Genomic DNA, 20,864 nt, shown 5'->3' with positions numbered 1-20,864 from the left:
CTTCAGAAGGTATTTTTTTTAGGAAAATGAATCATTAAGTGTTTAACTATATTATAAACACTTGTGTTTTGGATAACTGAACTCCTCCCGTGTGTTGTGAAATGCATTGTTAAGCCGCCTTTGAATGAAAAACGTCACTCAGCTGGACCAAGATCAGAGAGAAGATACCATCATTTGAAACATTTGAATAGCTTACAAGTTTTATATCCTTAAAAGTTCAAAAATCAACCATGTAAATTTCTAAAACAAAATGCCAGTGCAACACGGTAAACACTTACTGCATTGTAATGTGTGGAAATTCATCCCTCTTCCATTCACACTGCAGTGCAACAAAAAAAAAAACAAACAGCTTCCCCGCGTCAGTGCAATAAAACATTCATCAACAAGGGAACATAATTTCCAAAGCTCTGAGTGTTCAAAAATATAAAAACAGAACATTTGAATTTTTGTCACGCCAGGGTTGACATTTCTATACAGATACTGCATCCAGATTTAAAGTCATGGTTTACAGATCCCTGTGTGCTGACGGGTGGTTTAGGTAGAAATGTTATGTCGCTTTAAAACAGACATAAAAATCGCTTTGATAAAACTCCCAGCTAACAACTTGAAATCCAACAGTATTTCTAAGTAAAGGCACCTGCTGGAGCTTCTAAACATTCAACTATGACAAGTACACTGATGATCCAAAACACATACCTGCCACTAGTTTTACTAGTACCATGATCCGTGCAGGGGATCCACTGCACTAGGAAATGCACACCTAAAGACGAAACAAGCTTGTAGATGCAGATTGGTAACGCTTTAAAACAGTTCCACACAAGGTTGATTAGAAGATTAGCTTGGTCACATAAATCTAATGTAGGTTAACAAGAATGCAGGTTTCCTCTGTGTAGATAGAATTATCCATGAACAATTCAGGAAAAATCACATTTTTCAGAAACACCCACTGGAAACAGCATGATTTGGCTATGCTCACTGGGGCGCCTGTGTAAAACCATCCGTGGATCCTGGAGGTTCAATAAAACCTGTTAATACGTTGCACAGTGGACGCAGAGTGATATTTCTTCATCTAAAAGTGAAGCGGCCGCTACTGTAATGCTTCCTCAAGCGCAGCCTTCAGCTCCGAGTAATTGGGCTCTTCGGAGTACTGCAGGGACATCGCTGCAGTCAGGTATCTCTGGAACACACCTGGTCCATAAAACACACAAATACAGTTTAGAGGAGAGCCCGTGGTCACTTACTGGCTGTGTTTTTCATGTACTGACTCACTGGAAACTGTCTTCTTCCCAAAGCAGTGACTCAGCAGCGCAGGAACATCCTCCAAGTACCTAAAAATAAGAACTTCTCTTAGGGAACTTGCCCTTTTCTGCTTCACTGTGCTATTGATTTCTACCATGTTTTATGGCTCTCCCTTACGTCTGCTTCCGTGAGGCCACCTGCTCAGGGTCGGTGACGCCAGTCCACGGTAGCGTCCCCGTGTGCCAGCGCAGCATGCAGTAGCCCAGAGACTGCAGGTCGCTGCGTCGAGTCGGAGCTAAAAGCAGGACACGGAGAACCTGAGACGCCTATCTGGCCTTTCTTTGTCTGTCATGTGATGGATTAAATTGTTATAATAAACTGCACCAGTGCTCTGTTTGTAATGGATAAAAATTGAATTACAAGACCAGCTAAGAACAAGAAAGACTGGGGAAGATAAGAACCTCTGAGTGTGTGTGTGTGTGTGTGTGCCTGTATGTTGGCCCTGCAGGCAGATTGAGTGTAGGCGGAGAGCAGGTGTCCCGCCTACGTGCAAATCTGCCAGATTTTGGTTCGGCGTTGCCTTGACAGTAAAACACAGTTGCTGCAGTGGAATCAGTGAGACAGAGCAGAGGCTCACCTGCTCCTCGGTGGGAGTCCAGGCTGATGAACTCAATTGCACCCTCGTGTGGAGTTCTGCTGTCCTGCCGGTACTCCACATGCTTGCCACTGGGACAGTACCTGAAGGCGTGGCAGTATCCCCCGAGATAGACCTTGGGATTAGGAATGTGTCCGTCAATTATTTTGTAAACAAGTATTCCCGGATTTCTTGACCTCCCGCCAAAAAAACAAGATTTTATTTACTATCTATATTATCCTGTACTCAGCGTCTCAGTGGTGCTGGAGTCACTGGGCAAGAGGTGGGACTCACCCTTGATCAGTTGCCAGTCAATCACAGGACCACATATGGAGACATGCAACCATACTCTCTCACACACACCTCTGGGCAATTCTGTGTCTCCAATTACCCTCCAGCATGCCCTTGGACTGCGGGAGGAAACTGGAGAACCCAGTGGAAAACCCGGGGAATACACCAGGAGAATATGGAGACGCCACACAAAAAGGCCTGTTGTTGGGATCCAGGATCCAAGGACCTTCTTGCAATGAGTTGGAAGAGTGAACTAGTGTGCCACCATGGCGCTGAATAATTGTCTTTACTGAATTAGACAAATAAGGACATTTTCAGAGAAAAAAATTCTATAAGGGAAGCACGGGGCGCGGTAGTTAGTGCTCCTGCCTCACAGTACAAAGGGCGATTGCCACAGGGAGCCTTTCTATGTGAGGTGTGCATGTTCTTCCTGTGTCTGCATGGGTTTCCTCCCACGGCCCAAAAACATGCACTAACCGGAAAAAATTGGGAAATTGTCTCAAACGAGTGAGTGAATGGTTATATCAGTATATGTGGCCCTGCGATTGACCGACAACCAGTCCAGGGTGTACCCCGCCTCTTGCCCGATGACAGCCGGGTTGGCTCCGGCATCCCCTGCAACCCTGAGTGCAGGATAAGCAGGAGACAATGGATGGATGGATTATTCAAAAAATCTAGTTAAAAGACAAAACAAGGTGGTCCGTGGTTCCTCTCCTGATTATCTGTTACTCATGACTGGATAATTAGTCTTCCGTTTCGAGGATAAAAAATTATTCCCACCTGGAACTCCTGCTCTGATTTGATGTAGATATTCTCAGCATTAATGTTGGCGTGAACATACTCGTTGGAATGGATGAACTGCAGCACCTCTAACTGTAGGGACAGAGGACAAGATGCAACATGTTGTGAATAATCCAATTTGACAATATTTGGGAGTCATAACAATATATATATATAGATATATATATATGTGAGTGTATGTATATCGTGAGGATTTTTTGCAAACGCTTGTACTATGTGTATCCTTCAAATTCAAATGAACCTGAGGGCACCCACTATTTTGTAGACGAGCTGAAGAACGGTTTTATCTGTCAGCAGCTCGTTCTCATCCATGTAAGAAACGAGAGACTGGCCCATGTTGGGAAAAATTAGAAACCTATGGGGGGAGAAAAAGCAATGATTAGAGCAAAACTCAGGTTTTATCATCAGCCTTGATGCCGGACGGGGTTGAAATAGCCACTAATCAATGGTTCCTCCCACCTGTAAGTGTCGCCATGCAGACCAAAGCCGACGCAAGATGGAATTCCAAGGAAATCCAACTTATTCAGCTTGATCCACTTTTCCACTAGAGATAGGGGGGTTGGAAAGAACATCACATGTATGAAAAGAGTCTAGAATGATTCCTTCTGGGACCCAAACCGGTTCTGCAAGTGTCTATGTGTAACCTACCGAGCAGTTGAAGCAAAATCAATAGTGAAAATAAATAAATAAACATGCCGACTCCTTTTATTTGCACATTTTGCACAAAGCTGCAGTTTTTCTACTGTAGCTTTGTCAAAAAGATACCACGCATTAAACATTCAAAATCAACACGGATGGCTTGACAGAAAAAGACTAAATCCTCACCCATTGTTGGTTTGGCTGCTCTCTGGAGGAAGTTCTGCTCATTGAAGATCTTTCCATCTTTACTCCCCTGAGAGAGAAACAAATTTTGAAAATTTGACACTTCAAATAGAGCTTAACTCTGTCAGCTCAAGCACTGGTCACAGGCTTCAAAGGAAATCCTACTTGTACAACAAACAGCACGATCATTACACATGCAACGCATGTATAATCAATCAATCAATCAATCAATCAATATTTGACCTCCTCTCGCTATTTAAACATTCACCTACAGTAGGGGTGTCAAACTCATTTTGGTTCGGGGGCCACATACGGCCTAATTTGGCGTCAAGGGGGCCGGACCAGTAAAATCATTACCAAGAAGTAACACTAAGTCCAAATTTTTCCCTTGTTTTAGTGTAAAGGAGGTTAACAGGTAAATTATAAAAATCTTTATATGGAATGTATGTAATATGTACGTTCCTCTAAAAAATACATGACAAATTAATATTAAAAAAGAATTGATGAAATTACACCCTTAAAAATATTGTTGAGTTGTAAGAGAAAATCTTGTGACTGTGGGAAAATTTGCCACTGGAATTTATTAGAAAACAGATTGGTAGCAATCTGTAGATGTATAAGGTAGATGTATAAGAGGAGGTATAATTTTTACAAGGCTAATGGTGGCTATTCTGGTTATTACTGTAAATTAATCTTTTTAATTTTTCCCCTTTTTTTTGCCATGGTTTTTGTGGCTTTTATAGAAATAAGAAAAGAAAAATAATTTTAACAATGTGACAAGATGTTTCATCAAAAAATCATTTAGTTTTCAAATTTTGAAGCAAAAAAATACATTGTAAAGTTACTTTTTCATTTTTCCCTTGCCTGTTTTTTTTTTTTTGAAACCCAGTGTATAAAACCCCCTGATGCATGTGGAAAAAAAAAAAAAGCGCGGGTCACGCTGACACAAAGATTTGATTTCAGGCAGGCGGCCACAAAATATTGTTCTGAGGACCGCAATTGGCAATTGACCGCGGGCTGCAAGTCTGAGACCCCTGACCTACAGGATATAATAATATAGACCAGATACTGAGGATAGTCAGGAAAGCTCCAGGGCCAGTCTGTCTCTATTAAGTTTACATCATCACATTTGGGTTGTGGTTTTCCAGCTTAGTGTTGCACTAGTTAATGAATATTTAGTTTGTACTACTCTGACGTAGCTGTGTTTCTACCTAAGACACGCAGAAATTAAAGAATGAAAGAGATGGCGCTTCTTTATGAGTACTTTGTTTCAGGCAATGACTTCATGGCTTAGTATATTCAAGTTCTAGTCATGAATGCAAAGTTGTCCAATCGATCTTTGAATGTCTAAATCCTGATTAAACTGGTCGAGTGTCTATGACGTTGATAAAAACGTCATTGGATGTTGAACATGCAGTGTACTCACCAATTTAAGGATGTAATCTGCCGACTTGTTATTTGATCTCGACAGTACTTGCGTAGCTGGAAAGGTCAAAACACAACATAAACATGATACTGTTATTAAGAGCAATCTCAGGCCTTCCAGTATCTATTATAAAAGATTTTGGAGACAAAGCCTGACATCCTGTATGATTCTAATGTCCGAGGAAACGGATGACTTCCCGTACTGGAGTGACTGTGACAGCTATCATATGAAAGTAACATTATCAAAGCAGCAGCAGAAACCTCGGCCAGCAAATTCTAATCAGTCCGCCCTTAAGTTCTCACCTAATCTGCAGACATTTCCTCCAGGTGTTAGTGATAATCCATGTTAGACAATGGGGGCTTGGGACTTATTTCCTGTTTCCTGTAGGCACTCGGTTTTCCAGAGGCCACTTTCAGTGTATATACTTTGCTGATCATTATATGTACCGTAATTATCAGTAGAAATCACCCTTACTTTTAACTGCTAGGATGACTCGCACCCTTGGGATCTTGAACACACGCTCACCTTCATAGATCAGCTCTGTTGGGCTGTGACTGAGCAATTTTACCAGTTTCCACTTCTTCCCCGTTGTGTCTGTTAGCTCCTCGCCTTCGTCCTGTGGCTCCACAGCCAATGACTGCTTTGCCTTCTTGGCTCTGCCCTTTCCTAGATTCATAAACACACACAAAAAGCAGTCATTTTGATGGGGGTTAAATTGGATTTTTCTCTGCCCACCAACAAAAAACACACAAGAAATCTCACATGGATGGATACTTGCACTGTTTAACTAATTCACAGCTACTAATAGTAAAGCAAGTGCCACTTGATTTACCCCGTAACTACCGAAATATGGATTTAACTCATTATGTGTGAGGATTGTGGCTGAATTTAAACCAGTGGGAAAAGAAGAGTATTTAGTTTTTAAGGAAATAAGAACTAGTAAATAAGAAGTACACTAATTTGCTGTTATTACATTGGAAAATCTCTGATGAGTGTTAAAAGTTGAGGTCAGTGTGATCTTTTGAAGGTAAAAAAGATAATATGAATTAATTGCTTTATATATTCATATATAAGAATAAGAAGAACTTTATTTATCTCGAGGAAATTGTTGTGCCAGAGTTACAAAAAAAACATAACAATAATAAATAATTGTAGAAAATTGTATAAACAGTAAAAAAGGGGGGAGAATAAGAAATACAAATAAACTATAAGGTGTCTTAAGTAACAAGTGAAGACTATAAAGTGTCTTAAGTACCAAGTGATAGATAAGGAGTGCACAAGAGTATGAAAAAATATTGTACTTGAAGCTGTTATGAAATTAAATATTGCACAGTTATGAATATTTATACAGATAAATGATTACAATTTACAGTATGTAGGTGAGATTTTTTTTTTTAAGGTTTAACATTTTGAGATTCCCTGCGGCTGAAGGGAGAGGTATTAAAAACTCTGATAGCCTTTATATATATATAGTTTAATTACAAGTGAAGATAATATAGGTAATATATATTTGTATATACATATACATATACATATTCATATTAGATAAATAGTATAAGATAATATAGGCATCTCATCAAATCAACTTCCAAAGCTGTAGAGCTTAGCATCAAGAAATGCTCTTGTCTTTGCTCAGACAAGAAGAAATGCAGTTAAACCTGGATAAAAACAAGCTAACAAGCAGTAAAGATAGGATGCCAGCACGAAGGACTTTGCTCACCCTTTGAAGGAGAGCTGGATTTTGTTGGGGTGATGGGGGGAGATAGAGAGACGTCTCCCTCTGCAGATTCACCGGCTTTCCCAGCTGTACTGTCAGTCAGCTCCTTTTCTAAATCCTCACTTGCCCGGGGCCGCTTGGCCTTTCCTCTGACTGGAATACCATCCAACCAAAGTGTGGAGGAGAAAATACATAGCAGCAAAGAATCAGGAGACGCCACAATTTCTGCACTGAGGTATAAATCTGATGCATCTGATGCATCCCAATGTTTGGTTGATTTCAGCTCACCGGATCGAGCGGTCGGAGACCCTCCTGTCGGCTGCGCTGCTGTATCATATTTGAAAGTGACAAAATGTTTCTTTGAGGAACTCTGGCATTCACTACTTTTAGCTGTGGAATTAAAAAAAAACAGCATAAAAATTACATATTTACATCACACCCACTGCAACAATTGTGCTTATTGTAGCTTATTAATATTACATGACATTTAACTTAATTAGCAACAAGCATTATTGTGAACAGAAAATGCAGCCTGTGGCCTCCACTGCACAGCTCAGGTGGCTGGACAGCTGCTATCTGACCTCTCTTTAATCTGAAAATAATGATCTTCAGAAAAGAAGAACTGCTTTTCAGCTTCACATCATTCAAGGTACCTTCGGCAGCATCTGTCACGATGGATTTAACCTCTGTGACCAAACTGAGGGATTTGCGTGTACTCCGGAGTGCTGGCCGAGGTGAAGCTGTACTTGAGGATAGAAATGTGACGGCTGTTGAAGAAGAAGGGAAAAAAAATATACACATTTACAAAGGCTACAGAAACTATTCAGTTACCATTAGTACAACTCAGGTTATTGTAACAACTAGTGCGAACCCTTCTTTTTTGCGCTTGCGGGGCTTGTTTTCACTGTCGATACCGCTGCTTCATGTATAGGAGAACTTGCGGTCTCCACAGATCCAGACTCCTCAACAGGAAAAGGCAGCTTCTCCCCACATGATGGACAAAATTTATAATCAGGCTGCAATTTTGTCCCGCACTGGGGGCAAAAATGGAAAGGCATTCTGCAAGTATAAATACATGTTATGAGCACTATGCTGTTTATCTGAACCGATTCCTGAGCAATAAAATCCTTGAAGATAAACAGAGACTGCTCCATATTTACAATAACTTCTCTTAATGCAATGACTTATTTCTTATAGACAGGAATCTGCCACAGTAAATGTAATCCACGTTACATGGTGCAAAGGTAATATATATGTAATATATACAGTTACTGAGCTCTGTTATGCAAATTACACAACAATTCATTTTGACGCCTTGCATATTGAGCCAATGAGGAACTCAAGGTATTTCAAAACAGCCTTAAACAATACGGTGGCGTTAAGGGCAGAAAGGGGTTTCCGGGTTGTTTAGAAAATGTTAAAGATAAGGAGAGGGGTGATGGAGGAATATTATCGGATACCTCTTAATGAATAATTTGTTATAAAGACACTTGGACACCAAAGTATCTTTGGGGCGGAAGGAGGGAGGGTTACTGTCTGACGGACAGAACTAGCAATAAAATGTTGAAGCAACACTTCGAATACATAACAATGACCTTTGACGCTCTTTGCCGCGTTGAAGGCTTGTAGTAAAGACAATAGCTGGCTTTTAGAAATGTCTGAAAACGTCTAAAAGCCCCCCAAAAAGCCAAATTCTACTCCTGTACCTTCACCCGAGCTCCTCTAAGCGGACAGATGACGAGTCTCTTCTTCTACGTCAGGTGAACCGGATGTACCGCACTGAGCAAACGGAATGCTGCCCCTAGTGGACAATCCGGGAATTGCATCTTTACTTTCATCTTCCCAAAGTATTGACATTTCCCCACCGTAGGACAACTAAAGGCACAATTATTTTATTGTGCTCTATTCTATGTATTGAGGTGAACAAACAATAAAACCACCGTCAAAAATTACGACAATCATGTGCCCTCCGTCATTTTAAAATGTATTTTTATTCACACATCGATTTGCTGACTATCAGGCTTTTCCCTTTTGTAACCCCAAAGCAGCAGACATTTATAGATAATATAAAATTAATATATTACTCATTCACTATCTATCGCTTATCCTGCATTCAAGATCATGGGGGTGCTGGAGTCTATCCTAGCTGTCATGGGGCAGGAGGTAGGGTATGACCTGGACTGGTCACCAGTCAATCAGAGGGCTATACAGAGAGGCAAGCAACCATTTACGCTCTCATTCACGCATCTGGCAATATTTTTCTGGATGTCTTTGGATTGCTGGTGGAAGCTTGAGAAACCAAAAGAGACCCACACAGATACTGCATGAGGAGAACATGCAAAATCCCCACGGAAAGGCTTCCTGTTCAAATGAACCAGAGTCTAATATTGATAGACCTGCCTTTTTTTCACACATTTCTTGATGTGGACATAGAAGACTTTTGTGAATTTTACAACTATAGTAATAAAAACAAATGAAAGAACAGTCAACATTTTCAAAATACATTTTATAGAATACCATCATGTGTCAAATACATAAATAAAAATGCTTATCGAAGAACTGACCATGTGAAATATATCATTTCATTGTTTGCTATAAAAATCATATTTCATTTTGATGGCAAATGTTCAAATTTCAGTTGATTGAAATAATGTAAGGAAAAAACTAACTAAACCATGAAATTCCCCCTTAAATTCGACCATCATGACAGTGTTACACAAATAAAGTTGATTTAACTTCTGGCCCCCAAAACCCAGAATGCCATTTCAGTGTTTGTATTCAAAATAATATATCTAAAGTGTGTATGTAAAATATAAAATGACACTGCTGCTATGAACAGATCTCAAGTGTGGGTGATTTGACTTAAAATGTTCACCATGTGGATTGACTGCAGATCTACTTGCCACCAGCATAGTCAAAATATATCAGTAGCACATCTGTGACTATCAGTTAAAAAAAACAAAAAATAAAATAAAAATCAGCCACCCTGTTTTTTGTTTCATTAAAAGTGCAGTCAATGAAATCATAATCAAAACACTTTTCTGCTATTCAGCATCATGCTTTTCCTGATCAGTTCACTGACTCCAGCTTGCGTAGCCCACAAAAGGTCAACTGGCCTCAGCTATGTAAAACTGGACATGAATAAGGAAAATACTTGTACTATAGAGCTTTTCCAGACCAACGACCGGTTTTGATTTGTGGAATTCAACACTGGAGCACTTTCTGTTTTCATGTGAAACTTTAGGCTTGAAAACCCTGGGTTTCCTGCAGGGATCACAGTAAACATGAGGCACATCTTTACACCTGATAATATGATAGGAATCTTCAGCCAGTGATGAGTCCAACATTTCAAAATAGAATGCTGATGAATAAATACATTTGCAACAGCAGAAACTCTATATGAATCTTTATGAGAATGCCATTATTTAAAAGGCACTTAACTGTGCTGACAAACTACATAGTATATCAGCAAAAGTATCTCTACAGGTTTACTGGTTGTGGCCACAAACAAAAAATAATTTTGTTTTACCTACACAACACTGCAATATATAGATACCTTTGTTAAACATTAATGTCCTCCTATTTTTTTTACAAAAGTAGCATGGGCAGTTTAATGACTCCTCATTATTCTAACATGCACATTTGCTCTTCTCTGTGCCATCGACATTGTCTGGGCTGATGGGTCCGTTTGCTCGGAATGTCCCGTCGGGAATCCAGGACTTGTCAACACACCGTTCCATCCTCTTCATGATGAGGTCAAGCAAAACGTCAACAGCCTCGTTAACGTTCTGCCCGTTTGCAGCACTCGTCTCAAAGTAGGGGATTCTGCGGGAGAGCGGTTAATAATTCACGATTTAAATGAAAACATCAAGACTAAGGGGAGTATAAGTATATCACTGAAATGAGAAATCTATTCAGGTCCAAGTTTTAGGGTACCAAAGGACTGAAATAAAAAGAAAAGCTCATCTGGGTAGGACCATTTACACGGTCCAGTTTAGATAAATATGTGCTGTCATGTTTTATAAATCCTCTTAAAGAACTGTCAAACAGTGTCCACTTCATGACCATTAACATGGTGTTTTCTGTGAAGGTGTGACCTGCATAATTTGCACATATGTACAAATATTTACTTTTCTAGGAGGGCCAATTTAGTTTTAGCATTCTCTCCTCACAGACTTTGGCAAACACTGCAGCCACTGCCTTCTTGACAAATGTTTCAGGGAGAGGTTAATGTGCAAAGGCTTTAAAGCGGAGACATACCCGTACTTCTCTGCCAGCTCGCTGGCCTCTTCCTCACTGACAGCCCTCTGCTCTGCCAGGTCACACTTGTTGCCGCACAGAACTATGTCCGGATTTTCACAGTACGCGTGAACCTGCAGCTGGCCTGAAAGAGAGAAATGGCCAAGTTTTCATTCTAGTCTCCTTTGTTGTGGTGTGCAGTAAACTGGAAATATTTACGTAAGATACAGCTTGTGTAAATCATGTAAAAAAAAAAAAAAAAAAAAGAGTGTTTGAAAATACAGTGGCAGTACACTGATCTATCATACAATGAGTTGTCAAAAACCCCTCAACTCTATAAGTTTGAGTAGCTGTTAATTTTGGTGGAGAAGTGTTTTCATAACATGTCAACGTCAATGTCAAACACAGGCTCTTGTAAAGAAAACTTAAAATGATCTATTCTAATGATTAAGAATTTCCAATACATTTCCATGAAATACTACATTTCTTAAAAAAATACTTAATTTCAAGGTTTCAAAAATTTAACAAATAAATATGATGCAATTATGGTGATACAAAGGACTAACTCATCCAGTTCCTGACGTTGAGAAAACTTTGTTCATTTGTGAGGTCAAACAGGAGAAGGAAACCCATGGCGTCCCGGAAGAATGCAGTTGTCAAGCTGCGAAACCTGTTAACAGTTTGGAGGAGAAAAGCAGAACTTCAGAGATGTGCCAGTCTAAAGATATATCACGGTTGAGAATAGCTCAAAATAATGACAGGTTGAGGAGTGTGAGAATGTACCTTTCCTGGCCTGCAGTGTCCCAGAGCTGCATGTGGATTTTCTGTCCCTTGCCTGATGATCCATCGGGATTGGTGGATTGGTACGTCTAGTGAGCAGCAATGTGTTAGTAGCAACAACTCAATGCCGCATTTGCTATTTCTCGGCTGAGTTACAACTGAGGTGCAAATTTAATGATCTGGCTGTTTTTTGTGGCATGACGTATTTTCATTGACCCTAATTCATTATAAAAGACTTTTGGTTTGAGTCGAGGTCAGCTGAGGTGCGGCAGTTTCCCAACAGTGAGCTCCAACTGTGTTATTGGATTTCATACCACATTACATTAAGTAATTTAAATATGGTCCCAAATCTAAAAGCCACAAAAGTTAACCAATTATATTTCACAGCCCATTTATATTCACACATAACACACATGATTTCTGAAACTAGCAAAATGCATTATCGCATCATTTGAATTTGGAAAGACAACCATATTTTTAGCCTAAACGGACAGCTTTACACGTTAGACCTTTTTCCATTAACTCAAGTAATAATGCAGCTTTGTGTATGAAAACAAAATTATGAATTCAACTGGGTTGAAATTCTATTTCGGTCCCAATTGTACCTTTTGCCCCTCCAGATGTGATTTTGGTGATGGAACTAAATATACAAAATCAGTGTCAACTTGAATCACACCACGATGATCAACTTTCATAAGAAACTTAAAAGAAATAAATCAACGAGTAAAAGTGTGAAGGACTAACTTTGTGGAAAAGATAATGATGACGAATCATGGATAATCTGTGTTTGAAGTGCCTTTATGTTCAGAGTGACAGTGTGGAAGCTAATATAATGGAATCAGGCTCAATAATTCAAGACAGAAGTCAGCAGTCTGAGTAAATACATTAGTTCTGCTCAGTTATTTGCAAATGGTAGGCGGTGTTTATTCTTAAGGAGGGCGCTGTCAGTTGTTGAGCATTAGTCATTTGACAGATTTCTCTTGCAACAGTCAGCAGCCTTAATGTTGTGGGAATGTGTGTAAGAACATAATCAGGAAGCTGTAAGTGCTTATAGCAAGCACGGACACTTAGAAATGTTATAGAACTGGAAGTTCAATATGCAAGTACTGAAAATCAAACATGTTTTCAAGAAATTGTAAAAAAAATTCATGTGATTAACTATTAACCGCTTATGGGGTGTCTGTTTTTATTTTTTCAAAATGGATTGAAATAGAAGTCAACTTACCACCCTCTTTTCTCTGAAGTCTATGCCAACTGTAGTGATGAACTTGGAGTTGAACTTGCCATCTGTGTACTGGTAGAGGAAGCTGGTCTTTCCCACGCCAGAGTCTCCAAGGGCCAGAAATTTGATGAGGTAATCATATTCCCCATCAGACATCGTGAGTGCTTAAATTCTGAAACACACACAGACCACACTGAAATGGATTTGGTTAATAGAACACAGAGACCTCCTGTCAGAGGAAACAAACTTTTAAAAATGTACTCCCAGTAAACATTTGTTAGGAATGTGCTTGGACTGGGCAGAATAGGGTTAAGACAGACTAGTGATTTGTTTAAAGAATATTTATAGAATCTGCCAACCTTATCCTTTCTGTTTGCCCATTTAATCCACACAAAGAAGAACAAACACTGAAGGGTTTCTTCATCTGTTCAGCATAAGACTTCTGACTTGTCTCTAAGGTCTTATCAAATTCAGATTGTATTCCACTTTTTTAAGTTCATTCACAGCTTAAGCATGTTTTGTTTTTAGTTATTGATCAAATTTGAATATATCGATCTTTGAAAGCCTCTGTGCTCTGGGTATAACTACACATTGCAAGTTCTTTGCGCAATGAAGGAGTGGTCGAAGTTTGAAGGTGTGGTCTAAAACAATCATGGGAAAATATATTTGTTACTCAACAACAGGCAACATGTCCTCACTTGCTGTGGCTGGAAGTACTTCGAAAGTCACTTCACTTCATGTTCAGAGTGGTGAGCTGAGATGATGGGAGTACTGAGCACCATACATTAAACTGCCCTCTTCTAATCATAAGAATGAGATGCTCTACCGGGGAAGGCAGACTTTCACTGTTCATGGTTGGCTAATTCAGGTCAAAACAGTCAGTTACAGATGCATCATATGACCAGTGTGCAGGACCCTGCTCAAATAAGACTAACATTCCTTTTGTGTAACCCCACTCAACCTTTCATGTACAGCACTAAGCAGCTTAAGGTCTTTTTCTGCACAACCAGAATCCAAGATAAATGTACTGAGATGAAAATGCTTCTGCAAACACTGATGTGACTGCAAACTGTTACCACAGACCAACAAATTGTCCTATGCAGTCTGTCTTCCAGCATTTTGTTTTCAGTAAGATGTTGGGGGTCAGGTGTAAGGTATCATCCAACTCCTCTCCATCAGGGCAGCAGGACACAGTAAGATCACAGTAATTAAAATAATGCTTGTACCTTATTTGTAGAACCGAGTGAAAATTGGGTTTACTTTTGACTGTTATTGGGTTCATGCTTTGCTTTCAGATCCTTTAATGCCTGATGCATAGACCTTATTCTTGATCTCATTATTGATTAAATGTACACTTATATGGTTCTAGACATTCCACTCTGTCAGACAAAGACCCACAGGTTTACTTGGTTCAAAATAGGCTCTGGATTGATGTTCACTTCAAAATCCTGGTATGACTTGCCTCTTACAATCTATTCAAAAGCCCCATTAAAACTTATTTACTCAATTTCCGCTTTGGTATACAATACAGTCTGTGACTTAATAGGTATTACAAAGTCCACTTTTTATGTTATTAATATTATTACCATTATTATTATTAGTAGTAGTAGTAGTGGTAGTAGTAGTGGCATTAAACAATAAGGTAATATAATTTATTCCCAACAGCGTAGGATATTATTGTATTATATCCAGGAGTTTTAGTCACGCTGGGCTTCCACGTTCAGTTGAAATAGAGAGGGTACAAAACTGGCTGCAGTAAAGTTCTTTAGTTCCCTAATAAAGACAATTAACTAGCCACAGGAATATTTTGTACATAACCAAGTAACACCTAAATAAGAATTTTGTCAACACGTGCTGGTTATTCCTACAAATTGATCCTTTTTTCAGTAAAACTACCAAAGTTACCATTCCACACATTTTTAGCTCACTCTGAGAAACCAAGGTAGTTAGATTGACACAATCAAGCAAAAGCAAACCACAGGAGCTGGAGATTGTATCAGGACGTTTCTGCAAACTACAACTGTATCAAGCTTATTAGATGACTCAATAATGTAGAGCCTTAGAAAAACAAACGACCAAGTCTAATTGTGATACAGAGAGCATACCGTCATGTAAATTATGTCAAAAAAGACCAACTTACAACCCATTACTACTTATTTCGTAGCCATGTAAGAGTCCTACCCCCCCGTGAGAAGGAAGCAAGCTGTGAAAGTTCATAATGATTATATCGAGCAAGAGCCTTCTGAGAATAGCAAACACCCCGAGCGAACCAGAGTTCTTATTACTGCTCGAGATACGTTCCTATTAAATCATATTAATTTATCAAAGCAATTCCGTCATTAATTGGAAAAAAAAAATGCGACAAATTTTCTCTAATCCTGTTGTAATCGCTTTGCTTATTCTGAAAAGCAGAATCATTACTTTTCCAAAGTCAATACATTCGGCTTTGTAATGCCAATGACATCCTGACTGGAATTGTTTTCCATCCGCCTTTACTTTCAACCTTTTACAAGGACACACAGAGAGATGCTGGAAGCTTTTATAACCAAGCTCCTCCCAGAGACACCTTTTGTCTTCTCCCCATTTCCGTCTACAGACTCACTGCAGACAGTATTCACGGTCTGTTCATATCACTTTCCCAGTTAGCCTCTATGCCTTGGAAATCATGTGAGCTGACTAAATTTCACTGGAACTAACTCCATATAGCTTGGTTTCCCACAGTGTACCAAGAGACCAAAAAAAACTACACCCTAATGTAGCGATAGCCACCTGTCAGACAGTGTACCTTCTCTGGAACAACACACAAATTCTTAAGCAGCTGTTAAAAAGGAGTTTTAAAAATTAGCTACACTATGGGTCTTAATGCCCACAACATAAATGATTCAATCAAAAGCACAAGCAGCCCTTTAGAACCGACATGGTGATTGCAGTGTGTTTAAGGAATGGACTGTGGAAACACATCAATGTGTTGTTAAGCTTCTGACTGCGAGAGAATAACCTCTCACTCTTCGTATACTATACTTGTTCACAATAACATCGAGATCACATATTGATGGTCTTCTTAGCACAATCAAAATCACTTACAAAAACAACATTTAAATTAACTGTGATCTGAAGATCATGAGAAGTCCATCGATGTGATGCAAAAAACCTGAATTGGCAACATTTACCATTTTACCAGTATTGGCATTTGTGCCAGTACAGGAGATTGTTTGGAAAGTATTTGATCAATTCTCACTTTCTGTGTTGCTCTGCATCAAAGTGCTGCAGCTGTAAGTGTACTATTGAGCCAGATTAAAACATACTAACAAATAATAGTGGTAGGCGCCGATTGCATTCTAATCACAATCCTAATATAACACTTATGACATGAATATATTTTATCTGTTACTGAAAGAGATTCACAGCCCTACTGGGAATTTCTAGAAGCTATAAGATATCTAAAAAAAATTGGCAAAAAAGTAACATAGCGAAACATTTCTAGAAAGACGCTTAAAAGACAAATTACTCTAAAATCGTCCAACAAATGGCAAAAAGGAGAGCAAATGACCCTAAAAAAAACTCTTAATACTTATTTGAAAATGAGAAAGCAGAGAAATCCTAAGACTATTGAAGATGAATGAAAACTGACTCACAAGCATTCAAATTGTATTGGAATATTGACAATAAAGTGGATTTCAGTTTAATCTGAACTGGTGGCAGGTCTACAATCTATCTCATGAGGTCCATGATGATGAGTGTGCTCCATCCACACTGCACTGCAAGTCCACAACACAAGAAAACTTTAAAAAAAAAAAAGAAAAAGAAACATTGCTTGTGACACGAACATGATGCCAAAATAGTTGTATTTTTGAAGCCTCTACTCTTAGACGTAGTTTGGGAGGGACCGCAGTTTGAACTCCCCTCCGCCGGCGGACCTCGCAGGAGCAGCGGCCGTCCTGTCTCTCTTGTTTCCCGTAGCCCGGGTGGAGAACACAACCCCCACGATTTCCTTCAATGCCAACGATGCTGCATGGATGCCAACTTCCCCCGCAGCACGAATTGTACAATAAAGATGTGTCCAAACTTGCCGGGAACCTTTGGTTGTGGAGTGGAGAAACACCGGGTGTTATTTGCTAAGACCGTGAAGTTAGTGGCGCTGATCGGGGGTCACGCCGGGGGAAGCTAACGGTGCCGGAGGCGAGGGGGACGACTAATATTGCCAGGCAGGTCAGGGTTACTCATAAGGACCGGTTTTTGACAACTTTTTAACTGTTAATAAAGCGAATTTCGGGGTGAATTCAAGCCTGTACAGGCGTTAGAAGTTGTCTCCACTTGCTGACAGATGCTACGATTTCTCCGGCTGACGTTTCCTGAAAACAGTTACTCACCGGCCCCTGGCGCCGCTGTCGCCGCCGCCGCCGCCGCTGGGGGAAGAAAAAAAGTAGTTCACCGGAGGTAAAAAAAAATAATTTCCGACAGAAGAACAAGTTTTAAGTGTTATTTCCCCCCGTCGTCTAAGGGCCGTTTGACGGCATGGGGTTCTTTAGAAGCGACCGGACGACACCTCCGCTCTCCACTTGTACTGCGCTGAGGAAACAGCCCCTCCCCGCGGGGCAGCCGGCCCTTTCACCACCTCCGCGGGGTTTCATCACTCACCTCTCCCCGGAAAGCATCAGGAAACTCACTCCTTTAATATTATTTTTTTATATATAATTCATTAATTATTAATTCAATATTTTCTCAATTATCAATCATTAATTCAATATTTTCTCAATTATCAATCATAAATTCAATATTTTCTCAATTATGACTTCATTAATTATCAATTCAATAAATTCTCAATTATGAATGTATTAATTACTTTTTCAATAAATTCTCAAGTATGAATTCATTAATTATAAATTCAATAATTTCTCAATTAATCTAATATTATTAATAATGGGGTGATGTGCCTAGCCATTACAAATCAATTTATCAATCATGAAGATGCACGGGTAACTGCCTGAAAAACTGTAAAGAAATGATCCAATATAAACAGATTAGAAATTAGAAATAAAAAAATAGAAGTGGCTAAAAGGGTCAGATTGGTCCATTTTGTCTCAAAAATGATGAATTCTGTCAGGAATTGTATTTTAAAAGCTACCCAAAATGATCCAGACATTATATAAAAACCAGCCAGACATAGTTTTGTGTTTAGAAATTAAGGGAAACAGAAGTAATCAGGAACATACCTGAAAAGTACAATGAAAGAAAAAGTATAACAGTTTAATTAAAGAGAAAATATCAAATATTTCCATTCAAGTTACATGACGAGAAGAAATCTCTAAAAAAATCGAGTTAAAATGTGCAGTAAGTTAAAAGTACCAATATAAAAGTGTAATTTGATTAATAGAGTGTTTTAGCCAGAAATATATAAAAAAAAACAGCCAAACATGATCTTACACTGAGCAGTTTAAAAAGAAAATGATGCAACTGTCTTACATATAGAAAGAAAAAATGTATAAATAAATTTATATGCATAATTATATAATGAGGAAAGTAGACAAAACGAGGGGAACTACGATTAGGACACATTGGTCAAAGAAAAAACATGGAGGTTCTCAGTCAGCCGGGTCACGATTAATCCTTGTCAAATGTTATTGAGCTGACTTAATTCTTCGCCTGGATATGTTTTATCTCACATCATTCTTCAGAACTGAAGAAGCCTCTCGCATGATTTTCAAATGACAAAGTATTACATACTTCCTAAACTACTATTTATTTACCTTGGTTGTGTTGAGGGGGGGGTTCTGGTAAACCTACAATGGTTCTTAGACCAGCTGATACACAACCAGTAACAGAGGCCATCTCCACCATGACTGAACCAACAAACTGGCAGTGTATTTATGTTCCCAGGGTCCTGACACGGTGCGTGTGTCTGCCCCTGGGAGAACACGGTCACGTCGAGTTCCCATGATCTGAGTTCTGCCTCTAATGTAATTTAAAGTGTTATGAGCCACCTCTGAGAATCGAGGTTGAAGTAGTGGACCTCAACACCTACTGCGGAACTACATGATGGGAGATATTTATAGTAAACATGCTGGAATAATTATCTGAATAAAATTTTGGGTAAAATTCTTCCAGTGATACGGAGGCCCCTGACTTTTTAAATTCAATAATGCCTTTTTTTAAAAAATGTAAGTCAAAAAGTTGAGATTTGGATGAGATTTTGTGTACGGGCCTTCACACAAAACAAACAGTAGACTGGACATATGTAGTTTAGGTTATATATGATGGCATTTCTCCACTAGTGTGGGATATGACATACATTTTATTTATTTTGGTGCAAGTAATGAATCAAAACAAATGATTGACAGTCCATTTTGAGATAGATGACAGTGACATATTTCATTCTGTACATTCACAATCACTTCAAGTGTCCTAAACAAACAATTTTTCCTGGTCATGGTTTGCATTTTTGCTGTCCACCAGTCTAAATGTCTTCCAGCAAATTATTTTTTTGAAGTGAAGGACTCAAGTGACAGATTAGATCAATTAGCTGAAGTGTCTTTCTGTTTTGGTGGGTCCTGGTCCTGGTCCTGCTGTCCTCTGGTCCTAGGCGCTGCCTCATAATATGGTCTGTAGATATAAATACCACCAGCAACTCCAAGCACTGCAGCAAAGGCCATCTGTGTGAAAGGTATTCTCTGTCGAAACATGGCCTTTTTCAACGTCGCATCCCAAGGTTTGGTCACAGGGTACTCCTGAAACAACGGGTAAGCGCTGTTATCCAAGACAATTCGGCCAAAACGTTAATCATCATCAAAATGGATCCCCCATGCTTTGTTGAATGTTACATGCTCATGTAAAATGTTGAGCATTCCTTGCTGGTAATATGTTAGGCACCTCACACCCAGTGCATATGAACAACTGCGTGTTGAACTGAACAAATGCTGCTGTTTTAGAAACACATTCATGATGGTTATGTTCACAAAACTTAAAATAATGCAGAAAACAACCTTCTGAAAATTCTGATGTTAACTAAGTTGCAAAGCTAAATCTGATGGTGTATGAATTTTTTATACATATTTTTAAAATTCCCATGGATATGATCATCTCGCCTAAATTCGCATGAGAATTTCAGATTTTTTTGAGAAAGGTATTTGTGGAAAAAAGCATGATACATTGAAAGACAAGGCAAATCTCCAGTTTAGTTCATGATTTTCTCATAAACGTTTTTAATCTAACAATGCTGTATTTAGTTTGACAATCACTACTGCAATACTAAACCGATAATATGTGGTGATCTGTCTACGATAGAGGCATTTGAATTGTTTTTGGTGAGTAACAATATTCCCACAAAAATAATCTGATTGAAGCAGCCCGGATTTACAAAGGCTGTATCTTATTTTGAAAATCCAAAGCGGATATTGTGATTTACCGTCAGCTTGACAGCAGCGACTGTTAACTAACTTGAACGTCTGAGATTATAGACTTATTTCAAGTACTCACGCCGGCAACTCACCGATTATATGCCAAAAAAGGCAGTGTCTGAACTATAGTAACTGATGGAAAAGAGGACAACGAATCCTTAAAACCACTGGCTACATGCAGCTACACTCCAAGGAGACAGCTGGTATCCTGCTTCTTCTTCTACTTCTACAGACCCCTGGCAAGGCAACAACAAACGCAACATAAATGTCGCCCCCTGCTAGTCGGATGTGTGCAGTGA

General features: G+C 39.2%; 3 protein-coding genes across 6 annotated transcripts; all 3 read right to left on the bottom strand.

Annotated features, from left to right (window-relative positions):
• Positions 1-173: 173 nt before the first annotated feature.
• On the bottom strand, positions 174-8,685 carry vrk3 (VRK serine/threonine kinase 3). 3 transcript variants are annotated; one of them, XM_086174520.1, is made up of 15 exons: positions 8,637-8,685; positions 7,802-7,989; positions 7,584-7,697; positions 7,219-7,320; positions 6,934-7,083; positions 5,739-5,879; positions 5,214-5,269; positions 3,791-3,857; positions 3,425-3,509; positions 3,221-3,320; positions 2,945-3,037; positions 1,877-2,009; positions 1,417-1,534; positions 1,270-1,328; positions 174-1,188 (listed from the first exon to the last, which is right to left on the bottom strand). In XM_086174520.1, the coding sequence occupies exons 2-15, from the start codon at positions 7,986-7,988 to the stop codon at positions 1,088-1,090; spliced, it is 1,506 nt and encodes a 501-aa protein (XP_086030646.1). In that variant the 5' UTR covers position 7,989; positions 8,637-8,685; the 3' UTR covers positions 174-1,087. The 3 variants fall into 3 exon arrangements, with proteins under 3 accessions (XP_086030646.1, XP_086030645.1, XP_086030647.1); XM_086174519.1 differs by having other exon boundaries at positions 8,526-8,676; XM_086174521.1 differs by lacking the exon at positions 8,637-8,685 and adding an exon at positions 8,391-8,413.
• Positions 8,686-9,417: 732 nt separating this feature from the next.
• On the bottom strand, positions 9,418-17,759 carry rab27a (RAB27A, member RAS oncogene family). Of its 2 annotated transcripts, none has more exons than XM_086175146.1 (6): positions 17,542-17,759; positions 13,175-13,364; positions 11,953-12,038; positions 11,736-11,839; positions 11,191-11,314; positions 9,418-10,755 (listed from the first exon to the last, which is right to left on the bottom strand). In XM_086175146.1, exons 2-6 carry the CDS (start codon positions 13,325-13,327, stop codon positions 10,560-10,562), a joined length of 663 nt encoding a protein of 220 aa, XP_086031272.1. In that variant the 5' UTR covers positions 13,328-13,364; positions 17,542-17,759; the 3' UTR covers positions 9,418-10,559. The 2 variants fall into 2 exon arrangements, with proteins under 2 accessions (XP_086031272.1, XP_086031271.1); XM_086175145.1 differs by having other exon boundaries at positions 13,175-13,343.
• Positions 17,760-19,397: 1,638 nt separating this feature from the next.
• On the bottom strand, positions 19,398-20,835 carry pigbos1 (PIGB opposite strand 1). Its single transcript, XM_086175019.1, has 2 exons — positions 20,658-20,835; positions 19,398-19,896 (listed from the first exon to the last, which is right to left on the bottom strand). Exon 2 carries the CDS (start codon positions 19,849-19,851, stop codon positions 19,684-19,686), a length of 168 nt encoding a protein of 55 aa, XP_086031145.1. The 5' UTR covers positions 19,852-19,896; positions 20,658-20,835; the 3' UTR covers positions 19,398-19,683.
• Positions 20,836-20,864: the final 29 nt, after the last annotated feature.

The sequence above is a fragment of the Fistularia commersonii genome, chromosome 27 (assembly GCF_037954325.1).
Source record: "Fistularia commersonii isolate RoL2024-O1a breed Wild chromosome 27, RoL_Fcom_v1.0, whole genome shotgun sequence".
Lineage (NCBI taxonomy): Eukaryota > Metazoa > Chordata > Actinopteri > Syngnathiformes > Fistulariidae > Fistularia > Fistularia commersonii.
The sequence above is the reverse complement of the archived record's forward strand: the minus strand, read 5'-3'. Positions and strand labels throughout refer to the sequence as shown.

Coding starts and splice junctions, on each gene's coding strand:
- vrk3 (XM_086174520.1), bottom strand. CDS start 7,988: ATGCCTTTCCATTTTTGCCCCCAGTGCGGGACAAAATTGCAGCCTGAT. Junction 2,010..2,944: donor AATCAGAGCAGGAGTTCCAG/GTGGGAATAATT, acceptor CCTAATCCCAAG/GTCTATCTCGGGGGATACTG. Junction 1,329..1,416: donor GTGGCCTCACGGAAGCAGAC/GTAAGGGAGAGC, acceptor TCTTATTTTTAG/GTACTTGGAGGATGTTCCTG.
- rab27a (XM_086175146.1), bottom strand. CDS start 13,327: ATGTCTGATGGGGAATATGATTACCTCATCAAATTTCTGGCCCTTGGA. Junction 12,039..13,174: donor ACTTCAGAGAAAAGAGGGTG/GTAAGTTGACTT, acceptor GCTGCTCACTAG/ACGTACCAATCCACCAATCC. Junction 11,315..11,735: donor CAACGTCAGGAACTGGATGA/GTTAGTCCTTTG, acceptor TCTCTCTTTCAG/GCCAGCTGCAGGTTCACGCG.
- pigbos1 (XM_086175019.1), bottom strand. CDS start 19,851: ATGTTTCGACAGAGAATACCTTTCACACAGATGGCCTTTGCTGCAGTG.